Source organism: Ranitomeya variabilis, chromosome 4, assembly GCF_051348905.1.
Source record: "Ranitomeya variabilis isolate aRanVar5 chromosome 4, aRanVar5.hap1, whole genome shotgun sequence".
Classification (NCBI taxonomy): Eukaryota; Metazoa; Chordata; class Amphibia; order Anura; family Dendrobatidae; genus Ranitomeya; species Ranitomeya variabilis.
In genome coordinates, this window is record NC_135235.1 from 217,590,533 (window position 1) to 217,608,258 (window position 17,726).

General features: G+C 46.4%; 1 protein-coding gene across 1 annotated transcript in view; it reads left to right on the top strand.

Annotated features, from left to right (window-relative positions):
• The window catches only part of LOC143770381 (guanylate-binding protein 6-like), a 34,312-nt gene extending 16,800 nt beyond the window's left edge, over positions 1-17,512 (top strand). Inside the window, exons 6-11 of the mRNA XM_077259982.1 lie at positions 4,988-5,230; positions 5,323-5,606; positions 6,142-6,354; positions 6,576-6,678; positions 8,349-8,542; positions 16,727-17,512. Coding sequence (XP_077116097.1) covers positions 4,988-5,230; positions 5,323-5,606; positions 6,142-6,354; positions 6,576-6,678; positions 8,349-8,542; positions 16,727-16,903 — 1,214 coding nt within the window. The 3' untranslated portion in view covers positions 16,904-17,512. The remainder of the gene's footprint in view (positions 1-4,987; positions 5,231-5,322; positions 5,607-6,141; positions 6,355-6,575; positions 6,679-8,348; positions 8,543-16,726) is intronic.
• The last annotated feature ends 214 nt before the right edge of the window (positions 17,513-17,726 follow it).

The following is a 17,726-nucleotide window of genomic DNA, read 5'->3' on the forward strand; positions in this document are numbered from 1 at the left end:
GAGGGGCACCGCAACCAGGCCTCCACCGCTGATGCTGAATTCCTGCAGGCCGGAGTGGACGAGCTCAGCGACCGACCCCGGCGGACGCAGCTGAGCACCGAGGCCGGGTGGAAGAAGGCCATCATCAGGAGCCTCACCGGACATCTGTCGGCAGCCTCATCTGGTCCGGAGCAGGGAAGAAGTCCCAGCGCTCCGAAGCTGGAAAGCAAGGCCCTGCCGGAAAGCGAGGTGCTGCAAGCAGAGATGACAGCGTCGCAGAACAAGGCCCTGCAGCCAGCGTTCCAGACCCCAGCGGAGACGGAGCAGACCGGCACCGGAGGAACCGCATCTGAAGCAGGTAGGAAGAGCCACCCTGCCCTGACGACCGACACCACCCCAGCGACTGCTAGTGCCACAGCTGCTGACTCCGTTCCAGTGACTGATCTTGCAGCAGCCGCTACCTCTGCTGCAGCAGATGCCCATACTCAAGCTGCGCAGACCTCCATCGCTGCGCATGATTTAATCGTACATGAAAGACGGATTAACGGCATTTGTCCAGCACTGGGTGTAACCCTGGACCTCACTTTGCCCAGGCCAAGAAGGGTTAAGTGCCAGGTGCAGCCCTGGAAGCCGTCCAACTAAGCCTCGGAAACCTGAAACTGTAAATAGTTAACTGTTTATTTCCTTGCTGTTTTGCTGCTAAAACCCGTCCTGGGTTAACTCTTAAAGGGATCCCTTTGTTTACCCGGGATCCCTATTGCTTTTTATTTTTGCTTTCACTTTCATTTTTGCTTTTTGTTCCACAATGTTATAAAAACTGCGAAATCATGGACTGAGCATGATTTGAACTTTCTTGTAAATAGTTTGCACCTTCTTAAAGGTGCTTCCTACTGGTTTTGTTTAAAGACATTTTGCGAAGATACCATTCCGGAGCCTTTGCATGGACTGGTAGGCTGAGAAGAGGAGCTACCTCAGAAAGACTTGATCTCCTCTTAAAGGGGAGGTTAGAATTGAACTTGAAAGTGATACTGTTTTAGAACAGTAATGTCAAGATAATGCTTTGAAGGAAATGTAACTGTTTTTCATGGAAAAGTTATGTGTGTTTAATTTGTTTAAAATGTGAAACCTAGATAATGTTCTTTGAAGAGAAAGATGCAGAAAGCCCGTAGGGGTAGATGTAGAGTTCCGTTTAACTGAAAGTAAAGAAGTAATAACGAAGGTGAGGATAGAAGGTAAACCCTGCGTCCCCATAGAAAGTTAGTTCGTTACTAAGGACAGAAAGTAGACCCGTAGGGGTTAGTGAGTGAGTCCTTATAGGAGCCAAGCAGAGTGTGCTCCATGCTCTCAAATTGAAAGGAATGTTATGTCTATACTATGTATAGTAGAGAAAGGCAGTAGGCCCTGGCTGAACGGGGCGGTCCTGTAAAAGAAAGGAGAGGCAGTAGGTCTGGTGCCATAGGGACAGGCGGTCCTGCAGGTTCAAAGTAGGAGAATGTGAAGTTACCTTGCCCTGTAATGTGATTATAGGAAGGCCTTTGGTAAACTAAGAGTGTATGTTTCCTAAAGGCAATGTTAATTTATTGTTCCAGCATTTGCACTTAGTAGAATACCCGGTTGGGTAATGAGAGTTAATTGTAGCCTGTTGCTATGATATTTGATTATGTTTTGTAACGTTAAAGTGTCCTCACCTCCCATAAAGGGAAGCCTGTTCAAGTATGCTTATTGTTTTGCACTCAACAAATTTGTATGTCTTTTTGCTAACCTGTATTGTTGTTTTCTTCCCAGTCCCGGAGTACTGTGTTTAACCAGGGGGGAGTGCAGCGCCCCAGAGTCCTGGTCGTTGCAGTACTGTGGCTCCGCCACTAAGGGGAGCCATGGTGCGTTCGATGGCACTGAAGGAGTTCCTCCAATCAGGTATCACAGACACCAATATGTTTCACAGCTGGGCCTCCGGGGGGAGCTAAGGGTGCTATTCATTAGGCCACTCCCCACCATAGTGGGTAAACTGGGGGTCAGGCAGGAAGTTAGGAGAGAAAGCTGACTGGATCGAACGAAGCAACACCTAGTGAGAGAGGGGGTTGTGGAGGAAGAGACAGTAGGGTCTCTGCCAGGGGTGGGATCCTGGCAGAGGCTTGGCATTGAAAGAACGTAACGGGACCGTGCCTGCTCAGAATAGCGGCGGTGCCCTAAGAAAGGATTAGAAGCGAGATAGATTGTGCTGAGTGAGAAACGAAATCAAGCAGAAGGAGAATACCAGCAGGGGTTTTGTTGAAAGAGGCAGCACCTTGCTGAGGCGCATTACCGGTGGCCGGAACGCCGAGGGAGTGGAATAATATACAGCTTTAAGCCATACTCCAAACAGCGGCAGGACAGTCAGTCTCAGGCGGGCTGTCTACCACATATCACCTATGAAGTCTTGGGGGGCAATTGCGGGAGAGGGGCGTCTCTAGGGTCCCGGAAGAACTCCAGGCCTACCTGACAAACGGGTGCCGTTCTTACTGTAACATCAGGAAGGGACGGAAGATTAGCAGAAGATCAGTTAATCGAGTTGTGAGGGAGGGAACTTAAGAAACAGACACAACAGTTGTGGGGTACTTTCCGTAAGCACAGCAGGGAAGGACTACAACACAAAGCGCTAAGAAGGAAGGCACTGATTTCCACCTGTGAGGAGAACTCTGGAAGTGCCATTGGACCGGCCGGACTTGCGCAGCCTGGTGGACCGGATTCTGGACTGAGGACCGAGAGATCTCCAGTAAAGAGGTAAAGAGACTGCAACCTGGTGTCCTCGTTATTTACCGCGACCTGCACCCCACAACTGCACCGCTATACCACCGTTAACAGCACCTATTTGCAACGGACGTCCCCCACTGACAGACAGGGCCACGGACCGGGTCTAGCCACCGTGACAACCCCAGGACTGAGATCCCAGAGGCCCGGCTCCGGGTACCCCTCGGCCCTGCGGCGGTGTGGGGGCGCTCCAGAAGCAGCGCTCCAGAATGACAGAGGAAGTGCGCATGCGCAGAGGGAGATGGAGTGCGCATGCGCAGCCGACGGACACCAGGAGGCTGCGGTGTATCAGGAGGAGAAGAGAGAACGCGCGCCTGCAAGAGAAGCGCGCCGGAGAGGGTAAGTATGCCGGCGAGCGAGGGGAGGAGCGGCAGGCGGGGTGGCAGGAGCGGCGCCGCCGAGCGGCGCCGTGACATTGGTTCATGAGTAGAGTGCAACTAACCTCAGCAACAGTGACTAGAAAAGTCCTCGAGCCGAGTGGTCTCTCTAACTTCTCGTCCCACCAGTCATCTCCACTACGAGATAGACTTGCTTTATGTGTGGAGCTGGACTTCACTTCTGCCAAATTCCTTCTAGAATTGTTGATGATGTACAGATACAAAGTGTGTTCTTATTGTGAAAACTTATCGGAAAACTCTTAAAAGTCCTTAAAGAGGCACCAAAGGGAGTTGCTAAAGAAGTTTGGAGGACGAAAACCGCCGTCCAAACCGTGTATTGAAGCTTTCTTTGATGACATCGTAATCTCCATGGTACTGTGGCTACCAAGATTGTCTGATTTAACATGGCTATATTTTTTTCTTTTGGGGCCATTTGAAAGGTTAGGTTTACAGTAACAAGCCACGAACATTCAGGCACTCCAAGAGAAATCCAGGCTATGACCCCAGACGTCCTGCTGAATACATTAAACAATATGGAATGGTGCGTGCAGACGTGCTTGGATGAGAACGGTGGACATTTTCAACACCTGTTTTAAAACATCAATTTCTTATGAACCAAGAAATTTACAGTCCAAATTTCAGTATGATAGACCATATCTTTTAGAAGTTACAGCAATTTTTCCAGGTAAAGTAGCAAGTGAATCACTCCGTATAATCCCAATTTTGCTGATTCCTAATGGAACCAGCCAATATGTGCTGACAAAGCATATGGCCTGAGCTCCTATGAGGCAATACACTTTGGATTAAGTATCTTTTTTTTCTATATCAGATTCATACATTATGATATTGCTTGGTGTAAAGACTCTGAATCAGTAGGGTACTCCTGGGAGATGTGAGTTCAGAGCCAAGAAGCTTTCCAAATTTACTCAATATTGTTTGTCCTGTAAAGCTTAGCTGGCTTTGACCCTCCAGCTCTAGAAATTTCCTCCTGCATTTCCAGTGCACGGCTTACATGTAGACTCTGTCCAAATTGCTTGCTGTCTTAGGGTCCCCTCTAACCCACGACTACCTTATTATTATTATTTATTTATATAGCACCATTGATTCCATGGTGCTGTACATGAGAAGGGGTTACATACAGGTTACAAATATCACTTACAGTAGACAAACTTACAATGACAGACTGATACAGAGGGGCGAGGACCCTGCCCTTGCGGGCTTACATTCTACAGGATTATGGGGAAGGAGACAGTAGGTTGGATGTCCAGCTCCATACCAATGGAGTTGGCTCCTTTCTCTTGTCTCTAGTCTCCCTATTTTGGTCCTCAAAAGTTGCCATTCATATACTAGATCTACAGCCACATAGCAGATTCAATTACATACTTGCTATCTCTGTTCTTCCTTCCATCACACACACACTCTTTGCAGCCTTGCTCTCTTCAGTTCATTTCTTCTTCACTAACGATTACAAAAATCCAATGAACTTTGTAGAAAAATCTAATTCTTCTTCTATGACCCTTCACTGCTGCAGGGTCTGGCTTATTGTTCATTCTTCCCAGTGTGAATCCTATAGAGCCAGGGGAAACGCTAACAACTGCCTACTAAAATTATTACAGTACATTGCCGATTACATAGCAGTAATATCACATTATATAGAATTTGTACTTATATAATACTTTTTAGCTTTAAGTCAACAGTTGCAAATCTTCAGAGGGTGACGTCCTTATTCATCTCCATTAGGGGTGTGACTGCTACATATATCCACTTCTAGAGCGTCACCCCCAAACCTGATGGTTTATATATTAATGTGCGGATATAAATCAAATCTTTTAATTTTTTTTTAGGCTTGAGTCCTGCAGTACAAAACTACAACCTTCCCCGGGAGTGTCTCCTCCATTACTTCCATTCACACAAATGTTTTGTGTTTGATCGGCCAGCATCTAAGACAGATCTCCAGAACCTGGATAATATTGAAGAAACTCAGCTAGATGCTTCCTTTGTAGAACAGACAAAGAAATTCTGTGACTACATTTACAGAAACAGTCAAGTTAAATCCATATCAGGGGGGTACAAGATTACCGGGAGAGGTGGGTCCTCACTGTATGGGATGGCTTTTCTCATTTCTCTGTGTGATCGTCCAACTCGTAATAGTCTCATTCTCACTCTTCTATATCATTAGGTCTTGGAGACCTTGCAGTTGCCTACGTAGAGGCAATTCGTAGTGGTTCAATTCCTTCTTTGGAAAATGCGGTTCTTGCCCTGACCAAACTTGAGAACTCTCGAGCCATAGTAGAAGCTTCATCTAAGTATGACGAGATGATGAGTCAAAATACAAGCAAATTTCCAACTGAGACCTGTGATGAGTTCTTAAACCTGGACAAGGCTTGTCAGTCAGAAGCACTGAACGTCTTTATGAATCTTTCCTTCAAGGATGAAAATCAAGAATACCAGGCAAAGCTCGTTGTAAGTAAAGTTATATAAAAAAAGCTTGATCGACATCAGATTAGGTTTTGAGACCTCCTACAAACAGTTGATTTTTCTGGGATGAGGGAGTGTGTGATGCAACCAGCTATATATTTATTATCACTGCAAAATGTTGTACTACATTATTATTACATTACATACAATAGATACCTGGATAGTTTTTAAAATGATATAACCAGGGAGAAAAATGACCAGAAGTACTGACAGTCTTTGATCTTCATTTACTTTCAGTCACTCGGTATGCCAGGTGCCCCTGTCCTCATGGAAGGACAATTTGGTTTTACTCCAAGCTCTAGCTCTGTAATTTAGTAAGCTCTGGGTTTACTGGGGCACTCTTTTCTACCTCTTCTGCCCAATTTCCTATTATTACATTTACAGATGCATTTTGATCTTCGGTGCTCTTACCTTGTCTGTCTCCAGCTCTGCTTTCGAGGCCACGAAGAACGATTCTTTTACCATTTATGGATTGTGCATTTATTGATTGGACTTTTTCTTTCCTATTTTTCTTTTGTAGGAAGAATTGGAAAGGAAAAAGGCAGAATATATAAGTCAAAATGAAGAGGCATCTGTGAGGAAGTGCAAAGCCTTACTAGAGGAGTTAAGTGCTGGAATGAAAAAGGCAATAAATGACGGCAAGTTCTCGGTGGCCGGCGGATATAAATTATTCACTGAAGAGAAGAAAACATTGGAGGTTAATTATCTGAAGGCTACAGGCAAAGGGATGAAGGTACGTAGAGCTGCTCCTGACCATTGTGCTGTTAAAACTTCATGCTTGGTAAGCAATTGGGGTTTTTAATTTCACAAATGCACTAGTGTATACATGTGTAGCAGTGCGAAATTTACTTGTTTCCTTTGTTCATCCTTAGTAATAATCATCGATAATATTAAGTATTACTTTTGTATTGTATTCCTATTGTATAATAGTATTACTATTGAATTTCTTCACAGTATCTGGAGGTCTTGCAGGAGTTTCTTAAAGAAATGGAACATACTGAATCCACCATCTTGCAGGCTGACAAGAATCTGAAGGAAAAAGAAAAAAAGTTAGCTGGTAGGATTTTAGATTACCTGAAAGTCCTGGACTTTCTAATCTACTGGGCTCCATTATATGCCATCCTTCACCTGTTTAAGTGAATTCTCAAATACCCTAGTCCGGATGTGCCGTTGTATTGAAGCACGGACAGATGACGTTAGTGCAGCAGGGGGATCCAGATGGGGCAACAGTGGTAGAATGGTGATAGGAGCAGCAAAATGGACTGACATTGATATAGATGCGCATAGTTTGTCAGAAAATCCAGAGCAGAAGTAATAGGGTTGACTATGTGAAAGCAGAGCTGGGTTTGTCACAGAGTGCAATGCAGAGCTGGTAGCAGAATAAAAGTGTTGAATCAGCCATAGCAGAGCTTAGTTTGTCACAGAGTCCAATGTAGAGCTGGTAGCAGTAAAGCAGATATGACTTAGCAATAACAGAGCTTAGTTTGTCGCAGAGTCCAATGGAGAGCTAGACTAGTAGCAGTATAACCGATTTGACTCAGCAGTAGCATGGCAAAGTTTGGCATGAGTAATACAGAAAAAAACCTCTGAGTACAAAAGAGATGAGGTCCAGAGTAATGCTCCTCTGGGAAATTAAATATGCACCGTGTCTGCGAATTGAGATACTGATTTGGCTTTTATCCTAAGTCATATTGCACGACTCGTTAGAGGGTTGATTGTGACTTGTAGGATCGCTACTTCCAACAGGTGGCGCTATAGAGTTAAGTCCTCTTTTTCTCAGAAGAGGCAATTTGCATATTTAATTTCCCAGAGGAGCATTGTACGGCAAATAAGCCTCCTTACCTTGACAAGCCAGAGATGGTATGTCACTCTTCATAAGGAGAAACGATACCCCTTAGACCACAGCTATTAATAGAAATTCTAAATCGGCTTGTCCCAATAAAAACATATAAAGTGCATGTGCATCGGAATCTCTGTGCATTAAGGCTACAAGCAGTCACTTAATATCATATTGAAGGTGATATGTTGAAAAACTATAGCACGAGTTGTCCCATAGAAAAAATAAGGTGCTAATGCACGGGAACCTTAGTGCAATAATGCAAAGATATAGAAGGGTACAAAACTACATAAATTAAACATAAGGTGCATGTGCAATCATATAGCTTACATGTGGTGGAAGACCTGGACCCCAGCCTGCCGCCTCAACGCGCGTTCCGCCGCTCTTTATCAGGAGGCTGGCATGAGGCTGAACTTTGAGAAACAGGCCATGGTAGCAGTGAACCTTAGCAACCTGAATTCCCTGGTGGCATCAAATCTGAGCCAGGCTAAATGACCCAGGCAGGTTGATGGTTAAAGGGCTGTCCCCTTTAAGAAATCGTTATCTGATATATTAAATTTGTTGCATAAAGAAACAAACTTGCTTTACTCACCCTTCCTGGTTCCTATGCTAATCCTCCGCTGCTGCTCCATTGTCATTTATTAACTGCAATGTAAACAGCACTGCAGGCAATCACTGATCTCAGCAGCACTGCCCATGAGCACTCAGAGCCGCTAAGCTCACTGATTGGCTGCAATGATGAGGAAGTGGTGTAAGCATTGCAGCTAATTAATAAGACCAGGGCAGCAGCAGAGACTCAGCGCTGGACCACCATGAGGGTATTATTAGTAATAAAATATAATTATTAGATTATCAGTGAATTATATAGATAAATCTATTTATTTCAACAGAGCAGAGAAAGCATGCAGAAGATGCAGCACGAGAGAAGGAGATCCTGGAAAAAAACAACATGGAGCTGCAGAAGAAACAGGAGAATGACAAGGAAACTTATAAGATGCATGTGGAAATGCTGGAAAAGAAAATGAAAGAAGAACAGGAGAATATGAGGAAAGAAAACCAATGGATGATACAAGAGAAACTAAAGGTAATTAATCACAATTTAGTTTTCAAAAAAGCTCCCATCCCTGACAACTTTCCTGGAATGTCCTTCTGTCTCCTGGAAAACGGAGAGACATCACAGACTCCTGGACGAGTTGCCAAATCTTCTGGCCATCAGACTAGGACAGTGATGGCGAACCTATGACACGCGTGTCAGTGCTGACACGCGTAGTCATTTTCAGTGACACGCCGGCCGCCGGCCGCGGCCCCATAGAAATTGCTTCTTTCCCAGGGTCTGAAGGAGAGGAAACTCTCCTTCAGGCCCTGGGAACCATATTAATATGTAAAATGAAGAATTAAAATAAAAAATATTGCTATACTCACCTGTCCGACGCAGCCTGGACGTCCGCGAGGGAACCGGCAGCGTTGTTTGCTTAAAAATCGCGGTTTTCCTTCCTTCCTTGAAGTCCCGGCTTGTGATTGGTTGCGTGCCGCCCATGTGACCGAGACGCGACCAATCACAGCAAGCCGTGACGTAATTTTAGGTCCTTCAGGATTTTAAAATTACGTTCCGGCGTTGTGATTGGTTGCGTCGCCCATGTGACCGCACGCAACCAATCACAACGCCGGAACGTAATTTTAAAATCCTGAAGGACCTAAAATTACGTCACGGCTTGCTGTGATTGGTCGCGTCTCGGTCACATGGGCGGCACGCAACCAATCACAAGCCGGGACTTCAAGTAAGGAAGGAAAACCGCGATTTTTAAGCAAACAACGCTGCCGGTTCCCTCGCGGATGTCCAGGCTGCGTCGGACAGGTGAGTATAGCAATATTTTTTATTTTAATTCTTTATTTTACACACATTAATGTTGTTTCGATACCGATACCCGATACCACAAAAGTATCGGATCTCGGTATCGGAATTCCGATACAGCAAATATCGGCCGATACCCGATACTTGCGGTATCGGAATACTAAACAATGGCATCCGATCCGATTTTTTATCGGATCGGATGCCATGCAGGAGGTCTGTGGGTCCAAACAACAGAGCTCCGGTGCAGAGCGTCTAGGCCTGGGACTTCCGGTAGGCCAGGCGCAGCTCCCGGAAGTCCCAGGCCTCTGCGTCGGATCTGTGTTGTTTGGGCGACATTGCGCTGCTCCCTGCTGCGCCGACCAGAAGTCCCAGGCTGCACCGACCAGAAGTCCCAGGCTGCACTTCTGAGGCCTGAGGAGATTGCTGTCTGGACTCAGGCCCTGTGATTGCTGTCTGGACTCAGGCCCTGTGATTGCTGTCTGGACTCAGGCCCTGTGATAGCTGTCTGGACTCAGGCCCTGTGATAGCTGTCTGGACTCAGGCCCTGTGATAGCTGTCTGGACTCAGGCCCTGTGATAGCTGTCTGGACTCAGGCCCTGTGATTGCTGTCTGGACTCAGGCCCTGTGATTGCTGTCTGGACTCAGGCCCTGTGATAGCTGTCTGGACTCAGGCCCTGTGATAGCTGTCTGGACTCAGGCCCTGTGATAGCTGTCTGGACTCAGGCCCTGTGATTGCTGTCTGGACTCAGGCCCTGTGATTGCTGTCTGGACTCAGGCCCTGTGATTGCTGTCTGGACTCAGGCCCTGTGATTGCTGTCTGGACTCAGGCCCTGTGATTGCTCTCTGGACTCAGGCCCTGTGATAGCTGTCTGGACTCAGGCCCTGTGATTGCTGTCTGGACTCAGGCCCTGTGATAGCTGTCTGGACTCAGGCCCTGTGATTGCTGTCTGGACTCAGGCCCTGTGATTGCTGTCTGGACTCAGGCCCTGTGATTGCTGTCTGGACTCAGGCCCTGTGATTTCTATCTGGACTCAGGCCCTGTGATAGCTGTCTGGACTCAGGCCCTGTGATAGCTGTCTGGACTCAGGCCCTGTGATAGCTGTCTGGACTCAGGCCCTGTGATAGCTGTCTGGACTCAGGCCCTGTGATAGCTGTCTGGACTCAGGCCCTGTGATTGCTGTCTGGACTCAGGCCCTGTGATTGCTGTCTGGACTCAGGCCCTGTGATAGCTGTCTGGACTCAGGCCCTGTGATAGCTGTCTGGACTCAGGCCCTGTGATAGCTGTCTGGACTCAGGCCCTGTGATTGCTGTCTGGACTCAGGCCCTGTGATTGCTGTCTGGACTCAGGCCCTGTGATTGCTGTCTGGACTCAGGCCCTGTGATTGCTGTCTGGACTCAGGCCAGGGCCGGACTGGCCATAGGGCACTTCTGGCAAATGCCAGAAGGGCCGGTGCCAGTGGTGGGCCGCTCAATCCGCCGCCCCCGCCGTCGCATTCAACTATACCGGCGTATAGACGCCGGTACAGTTGAATGCAATGATGGAGGAGAGAGCGTCTACAGACGCTCCTCTCCCATCATTCCCCGCTCTGCCTCTGACACTGCAGGTGCGCGATGATGTCATATCATCGCGCACCTGCTGTGTCCCGGGCAGACTGCAGCTGCTGAGACAGGAGCAGGAACCAGGAAGCAACGCTGGGCACGAGGAGAGGTGAGGAGAGTTTTTTTTTTTTTCTGGACTGTGGCGCCATTCTCGGAGGAGGTGAGGGGAGGAAGAGAAGAGATGTGGGCTGTATATAGTTCTCTGTGGGCTGTGCTCTGTGCTGTATACTGCTGTGGGCTGTATATAGTTCTCTGTGGGCTGTGCTCTGTGCTGTATACTGCTGTGGGCTGTATATAGCTCTCTGTGGGCTGTGCTCTGTGCTGTATACTACTGTGGGCTGTATATAGCTCTCTGTGGGCTGTGCTCTGTGCTGTATACTACTGTGGGCTGTATATAGTTCTCTGTGGGCTGTGCTCTGTGCTGTATACTGCTGTGGGCTGTATATAGCTCTCTGTGGGCTGTGCTCTGTGCTGTATACTACTGTGTGCTCTGTGCTATATATAGTTCTCTGTGGGCTGTGCTCTGTGCTGTATACTGCTGTGGGCTGTATATAGTTCTCTGTGGGCTGTGCTCTGTGCTGTATACTGCTGTGGGCTGTATATAGTTCTCTGTGGGCTGTGCTCTGTGCTGTATACTGCTGTGGGCTGTATATAGTTCTCTGTGGGCTGTGCTCTGTGCTGTATACTGCTGTGGGCTGTATATAGTTCTCTGTGGGCTGTGCTCTGTGCTGTATACTGCTGTGGGCTGTATATAGTTCTCTGTGGGCTGTGCTCTGTGCTGTATACTGCTGTGGGCTGTATATAGCTCTCTGTGGGCTGTGCTCTGTGCTGTATACTACTGTGTGCTCTGTGCTATATATAGTTCTCTGTGGGCTGTGCTCTGTGCTGTATACTGCTGTGGGCTGTATATAGTTCTCTGTGGGCTGTGCTCTGTGCTGTATACTACTGTGTGCTCTGTGCTATATATAGTTCTCTGTGGGCTGTGCTCTGTGCTGTATACTGCTGTGGGCTGTATATAGTTCTCTGTGGGCTGTGCTCTGTGCTGTATACTGCTGTGGGCTGTATATAGCTCTCTGTGGGCTGTGCTCTGTGCTGTATACTACTGTGGGCTGTATATAGCTCTCTGTGGGCTGTGCTCTGTGCTGTATACTACTGTGGGCTGTATATAGTTCTCTGTGGGCTGTGCTCTGTGCTGTATACTGCTGTGGGCTGTATATAGCTCTCTGTGGGCTGTGCTCTGTGCTGTATACTACTGTGTGCTCTGTGCTATATATAGTTCTCTGTGGGCTGTGCTCTGTGCTGTATACTGCTGTGGGCTGTATATAGTTCTCTGTGGGCTGTGCTCTGTGCTGTATACTGCTGTGGGCTGTATATAGTTCTCTGTGGGCTGTGCTCTGTGCTGTATACTGCTGTGGGCTGTATATAGTTCTCTGTGGGCTGTGCTCTGTGCTGTATACTGCTGTGGGCTGTATATAGTTCTCTGTGGGCTGTGCTCTGTGCTGTATACTGCTGTGGGCTGTATATAGCTCTCTGTGGGCTGTGCTCTGTGCTGTATACTACTGTGTGCTCTGTGCTATATATAGTTCTCTGTGGGCTGTGCTCTGTGCTGTATACTGCTGTGGGCTGTATATAGTTCTCTGTGGGCTGTGCTCTGTGCTGTATACTACTGTGTGCTCTGTGCTATATATACTTCTCTATGGGCTGTGCTCTGTGCTGTATACTGCTGTGGGCTGTATATAGTTCTCTGTGGGCTGTGCTCTGTGCTGTATACTGCTGTGGGCTGTATATAGTTCTCTGTGGGCTGTGCTCTGTGCTGTATACTGCTGTGGGCTGTATATAGTTCTCTGTGGGCTGTATATAGTTCTCTGTGGGCTGTGCTCTGTGCTGTATACTGCTGTGGGCTGTATATAGCTCTCTGTGGGCTGTGCTCTGTGCTGTATACTACTGTGTGCTCTGTGCTATATATAGTTCTCTGTGGGCTGTGCTCTGTGCTGTATACTGCTGTGGGCTGTATATAGTTCTCTGTGGGCTGTGCTCTGTGCTGTATACTGCTGTGGGCTGTATATAGTTCTCTGTGGGCTGTGCTCTGTGCTGTATACTGCTGTGGGCTGTATATTGTTCTCTGTGGGCTGTGCTCTGTGCTGTATACTACTGTGGGCTGTATATAGTTCTCTGTGGGCTGTGCTCTGTGCTGTATACTGCTGTGGGCTGTATATAGTTCTCTGTGGGCTGTGCTCTGTGCTGTATACTGCTGTGGGCTGTATATAGTTCTCTGTGGGCTGTGCTCTGTGCTGTATACTGCTGTGGGCTGTATATAGTTCTCTGTGGGCTGTGCTCTGTGCTGTATACTGCTGTGGGCTGTATATAGTTCTCTGTGGGCTGTGCTCTGTGCTGTATACTACTGTGGGCTGTATATAGTTCTCTGTGGGCTGTGCTCTGTGCTGTATACTGCTGTGGGCTGTATATAGCTCTCTGTGGGCTGTGCTCTGTGCTGTATACTACTGTGTGCTCTGTGCTATATATAGTTCTCTGTGGGCTGTGCTCTGTGCTGTATACTGCTGTGGGCTGTATATAGTTCTCTGTGGGCTGTGCTCTGTGCTGTATACTGCTGTGGGCTGTATATAGTTCTCTGTGGGCTGTGCTCTGTGCTGTATACTGCTGTGGGCTGTATATAGTTCTCTGTGGGCTGTGCTCTGTGCTGTATACTACTGTGGGCTGTATATAGTTCTCTGTGGGCTGTGCTCTGTGCTGTATACTGCTGTGGGCTGTATATAGCTCTCTGTGGGCTGTGCTCTGTGCTGTATACTACTGTGTGCTCTGTGCTATATATAGTTCTCTGTGGGCTGTGCTCTGTGCTGTATACTGCTGTGGGCTGTATATAGTTCTCTGTGGGCTGTGCTCTGTGCTGTATACTGCTGTGGGCTGTATATAGTTCTCTGTGGGCTGTGCTCTGTGCTGTATACTGCTGTGGGCTGTATATAGTTCTCTGTGGGCTGTGCTCTGTGCTGTATACTGCTGTGGGCTGTATATAGTTCTCTGTGGGCTGTGCTCTGTGCTGTATACTACTGTGGGCTGTATATATTACTTTGTGGGCTGTGCTGTATATATTACTCTGTGGGCTGTGCTGTATATATTACTCTGTGGGCTGTGCTGTATACTACTGTGTGGACTGTGCTGTATACTTCTACGTGGGCTGTGCTGTATACTACTGTGTGGTCTGTGCTGTATACTACTGTGTGGTCTGTGCTGAATACTGCTGTGTGGGCTGTGTTATCTACTACGCGAGCTGTGCTATAGTATGCAGGCTGTGCTGTATACTATGCGGTTTGTGCTATATAATATGCGGGCTTTGCTATATACTATGGGGAGTATATTATATTCTATGGGGGAGGCCATGTTATGTACTATGTGGCTGTGTTATATACTATTGTGGGGGTATATTATATTCTATGGGGGAGGCTGCGTTATATACTATGGGGGGCTGCATTATATTCTATGGGGGGCTACATTATATATTATGGGGAGGTGGGCTGTATCATATTCTATGGGGGTTACATACTCTGGGGTGGCTGCATTATACTCTGGGGTGGCTGCATTATACTCTGGGGTGGCTGCATTATACTATATGTGGGCTGCATTATACTGTATCGAGGACTATGGGGAATACGTTATACTATATGAAGAACTATGGGGTGCATTATACTATGGGAAGTGAATTGTACTACATGGATGACTGTGGCGGTGCATTATACTATATGGAGCACTATGAGGATTGTATTATGCTATATGGAGGACTATGAGGATTGTATTATGCTATATGTAGGACTATGAGGAGTGTATTATACTATGTGGAGGACTGAGCAGTGTATTTTAATATATGGAGGACTATAGGGAGTGTATTATACTATATGGAGGACTATGGAGCACATTATAATATATGGAGGACTATGGGGTGTATTTTACTAAACAAGTAAAATGCTGCATATTCGGATTGTTTTTGCTGGAACAAAAAGCCTTGTTGTCAGCAGCACATTGCCAGTGTAAACTGTAGATGTGCTGCTGAAAACATGATACTGTATGGTGATCTGTTAGTGATCTATTAGTGATCGTTCTGTCCCATCATTATTCCTCAACTGGTGGAAAGAGGCCGGGAAACAAGCGTTGAACAACTTCAGTATTGTCGATCAAACTCGTTTAGCGGCCTGAACTCAGCGCACGTAAATACAACAGAAAGGCTTCTGTGTGATGTGCAATATGTTAGCATTTGGGGACGCATTTTAAACTTTGCCTAGGGCCCCACTTTGCCTAAAACCGGCCCTGCCTACAAGTGTACAAAGATATTATACAGTCACCATGTGACAAGTGGGCCTGTGTAACTTCAAATGCCAGGGCTGAATTTTAGTCCCAGTCCGGCCCTGACTCAGGCCCTGTGATTGCTGTCTGGACTCAGGCCCTGTGATTGCTGTCTGGACTCAGGCCCTGTGATTGCTGTCTGGACTCAGGCCCTGTGATTGCTGTCTGGACTCAGGCCCTGTGATTGCTGTCTGGACTCAGGCCCTGTGATTGCTGTCTGGACTCAGGCCCTGTGATTGCTGTCTGGACTCAGGCCCTGTGATTGCTGTCTGGACTCAGGCCCTGTGATTGCTGTCTGGACTCAGGCCCTGTGATTGCTGTCTGGACTCAGGCCCTGTGATTGCTGTCTGGACTCAGGCCCTGTGATTGCTGTCTGGACTCAGGCCCTGTGATAGCTGTCTGGACTCAGGCCCTGTGATAGCTGTCTGGACTCAGGCCCTGTGATTGCTGTCTGGACTCAGGCCCTGTGATAGCTGTCTGGACTCAGGCCCTGTGATAGCTGTCTGGACTCAGGCCCTGTGATTGCTGTCTGGACTCAGGCCCTGTGATAGCTGTCTGGACTCAGGCCCTGTGACTACTACAGCAACCATCATCCAGTGAACTGTGGGGTGTCATTGGCCATTACTGAGATAAGTGAGAGGGAGGCATCAGTGATGGCGAACCTGTGGCAGTCCAGCTGTTGCAAAACTACAATTCCCATCATGGCTGGCCATTCAAAGCAAAGGCTTTGGCTGTAAAGACATGATGGGAATTGTAGTTTTGCAACAGCTGGAGTGCCACAGGTTCGCCATCACTGGAAGAATTCCCCCTCCCCCTCACTTATCTTAGTTCACGGCACCCCACACAAGTTAAATAATAGCAAGACCAACAAAAGAAACCAACTGACAGATGAACAAAGAAGTCACTAAGCAGGTAAGTTAATTCTAATTATACATATTTGTTATTTAAACTATACATGTCGCAAAATTGTTTTTTTATCAAGGTGACACACCACCCAAGTTATGCTCGGTTTTTTGGCGAATTTTGACACACCGAGCTCAAAAGGTTGCCCATCACTGGACTAGGAGAAGGAGAAGGAGGTGGGAAATCTTCTGGCCTCCAGACTCCTGAAGGAGTTAGCAAATCTTGTGGCCTCCAGGATCCTGAAATAGTTGGCAAATCTTCAGGCCTCCTAACTCCTGAAGGAGTTGGCAAATCTTATGGCCTCCAGATGCCTGAAAAAATTGGTAAATCTTATGGCCTCCAGACTCATGAAAGAGTTGCAAATCTTCTGGCCTCTAGATGCCTGAAGGTTTTTGCAAATCTTCTGGCCTCCAGACTCATGAAAGAGTTGCAAATCTTCTGGACAATGCCAAAACCTGCCTTTGGATGATGCTGGCTGGGGTGTGCATGATACCCAGGACAGGGCAGAGGGTTTTTAGCAATTAATGCTCAGAAGGAATTAATCCAATGTGTTCTTTGCAGGATCAAAAGGCAATGCTGGAAGAAGGATTTAAAAGGAAAGCTGAAATGATGGAGGATGACATTAGGAGGTTGAAAGAAGACACCAAGAAACAATCATCATCTTTTCTCGGAGACTTAATAACCGGGATTTTACCTGGTGCAGTAGGAAATGTATTAAAGAAAACCGGTTTTTTCTAAGCAATACATTATTTAAAATCAATATCTACCTTGGAAAAGTATTATATTTGTATTGCCCAAATTCAGTGCTAATTAATTGTTGAGTTATATCATTAGAAGAATCAACATTCCTATTTTCGAAAGCAGAGCTAAATTTCCATAGATTTTACATAAACAAAATCACATTATTCGATTGGACTGAAAAAAAAACTACAGCCAAAAAAAAATTACAACAACACAAGTTTCCTAAAGTGTTTTCTCCTTGAAAAAAATCGTTGGGTTCCTTTGAGCTTAAAAAAAGTGAGCACATGCCGTAAATATGTTGTAAATTCCATCTCGGAACCGAAGCTTCATTATTTGTGGCTGTACACTAAGAAGAACATGAGGTTGTCCAAACCCTTTAAGGGTACATTTTGTAGCACAGATTTTTGGACTCACTTAGTTTAAAAAAAAGTTTATCTCAGATCTTAATATTGTTAGGCGAGTGTATCACTGGGATCCTTTCTCCTCGTAAATTCCGTGTTCTGCTTGATCTACTGTGGGATCGAGAACCAATGACTGATGAAGATATCAGTACATGATTAAAACAAAAACATTCTGTTACACTAAAATAAAGTTGTTTTCTTTACATCTCTGCTAATATTTGTGAATTATTATAACATGCAATACCTTGAAAAAGTATTCATACTCCATGAACTTTTCCACATTTTTCACGTTACTACCACAAACTTAAATTTATTTTTTGGGGATTTTATCTGATATACCAACACAAAGTAGCAAGTATTTGTCAAGTGTAAAGGAATGATTCTCTAAATATTTTACAAATATAAATCTGAAAATTGAG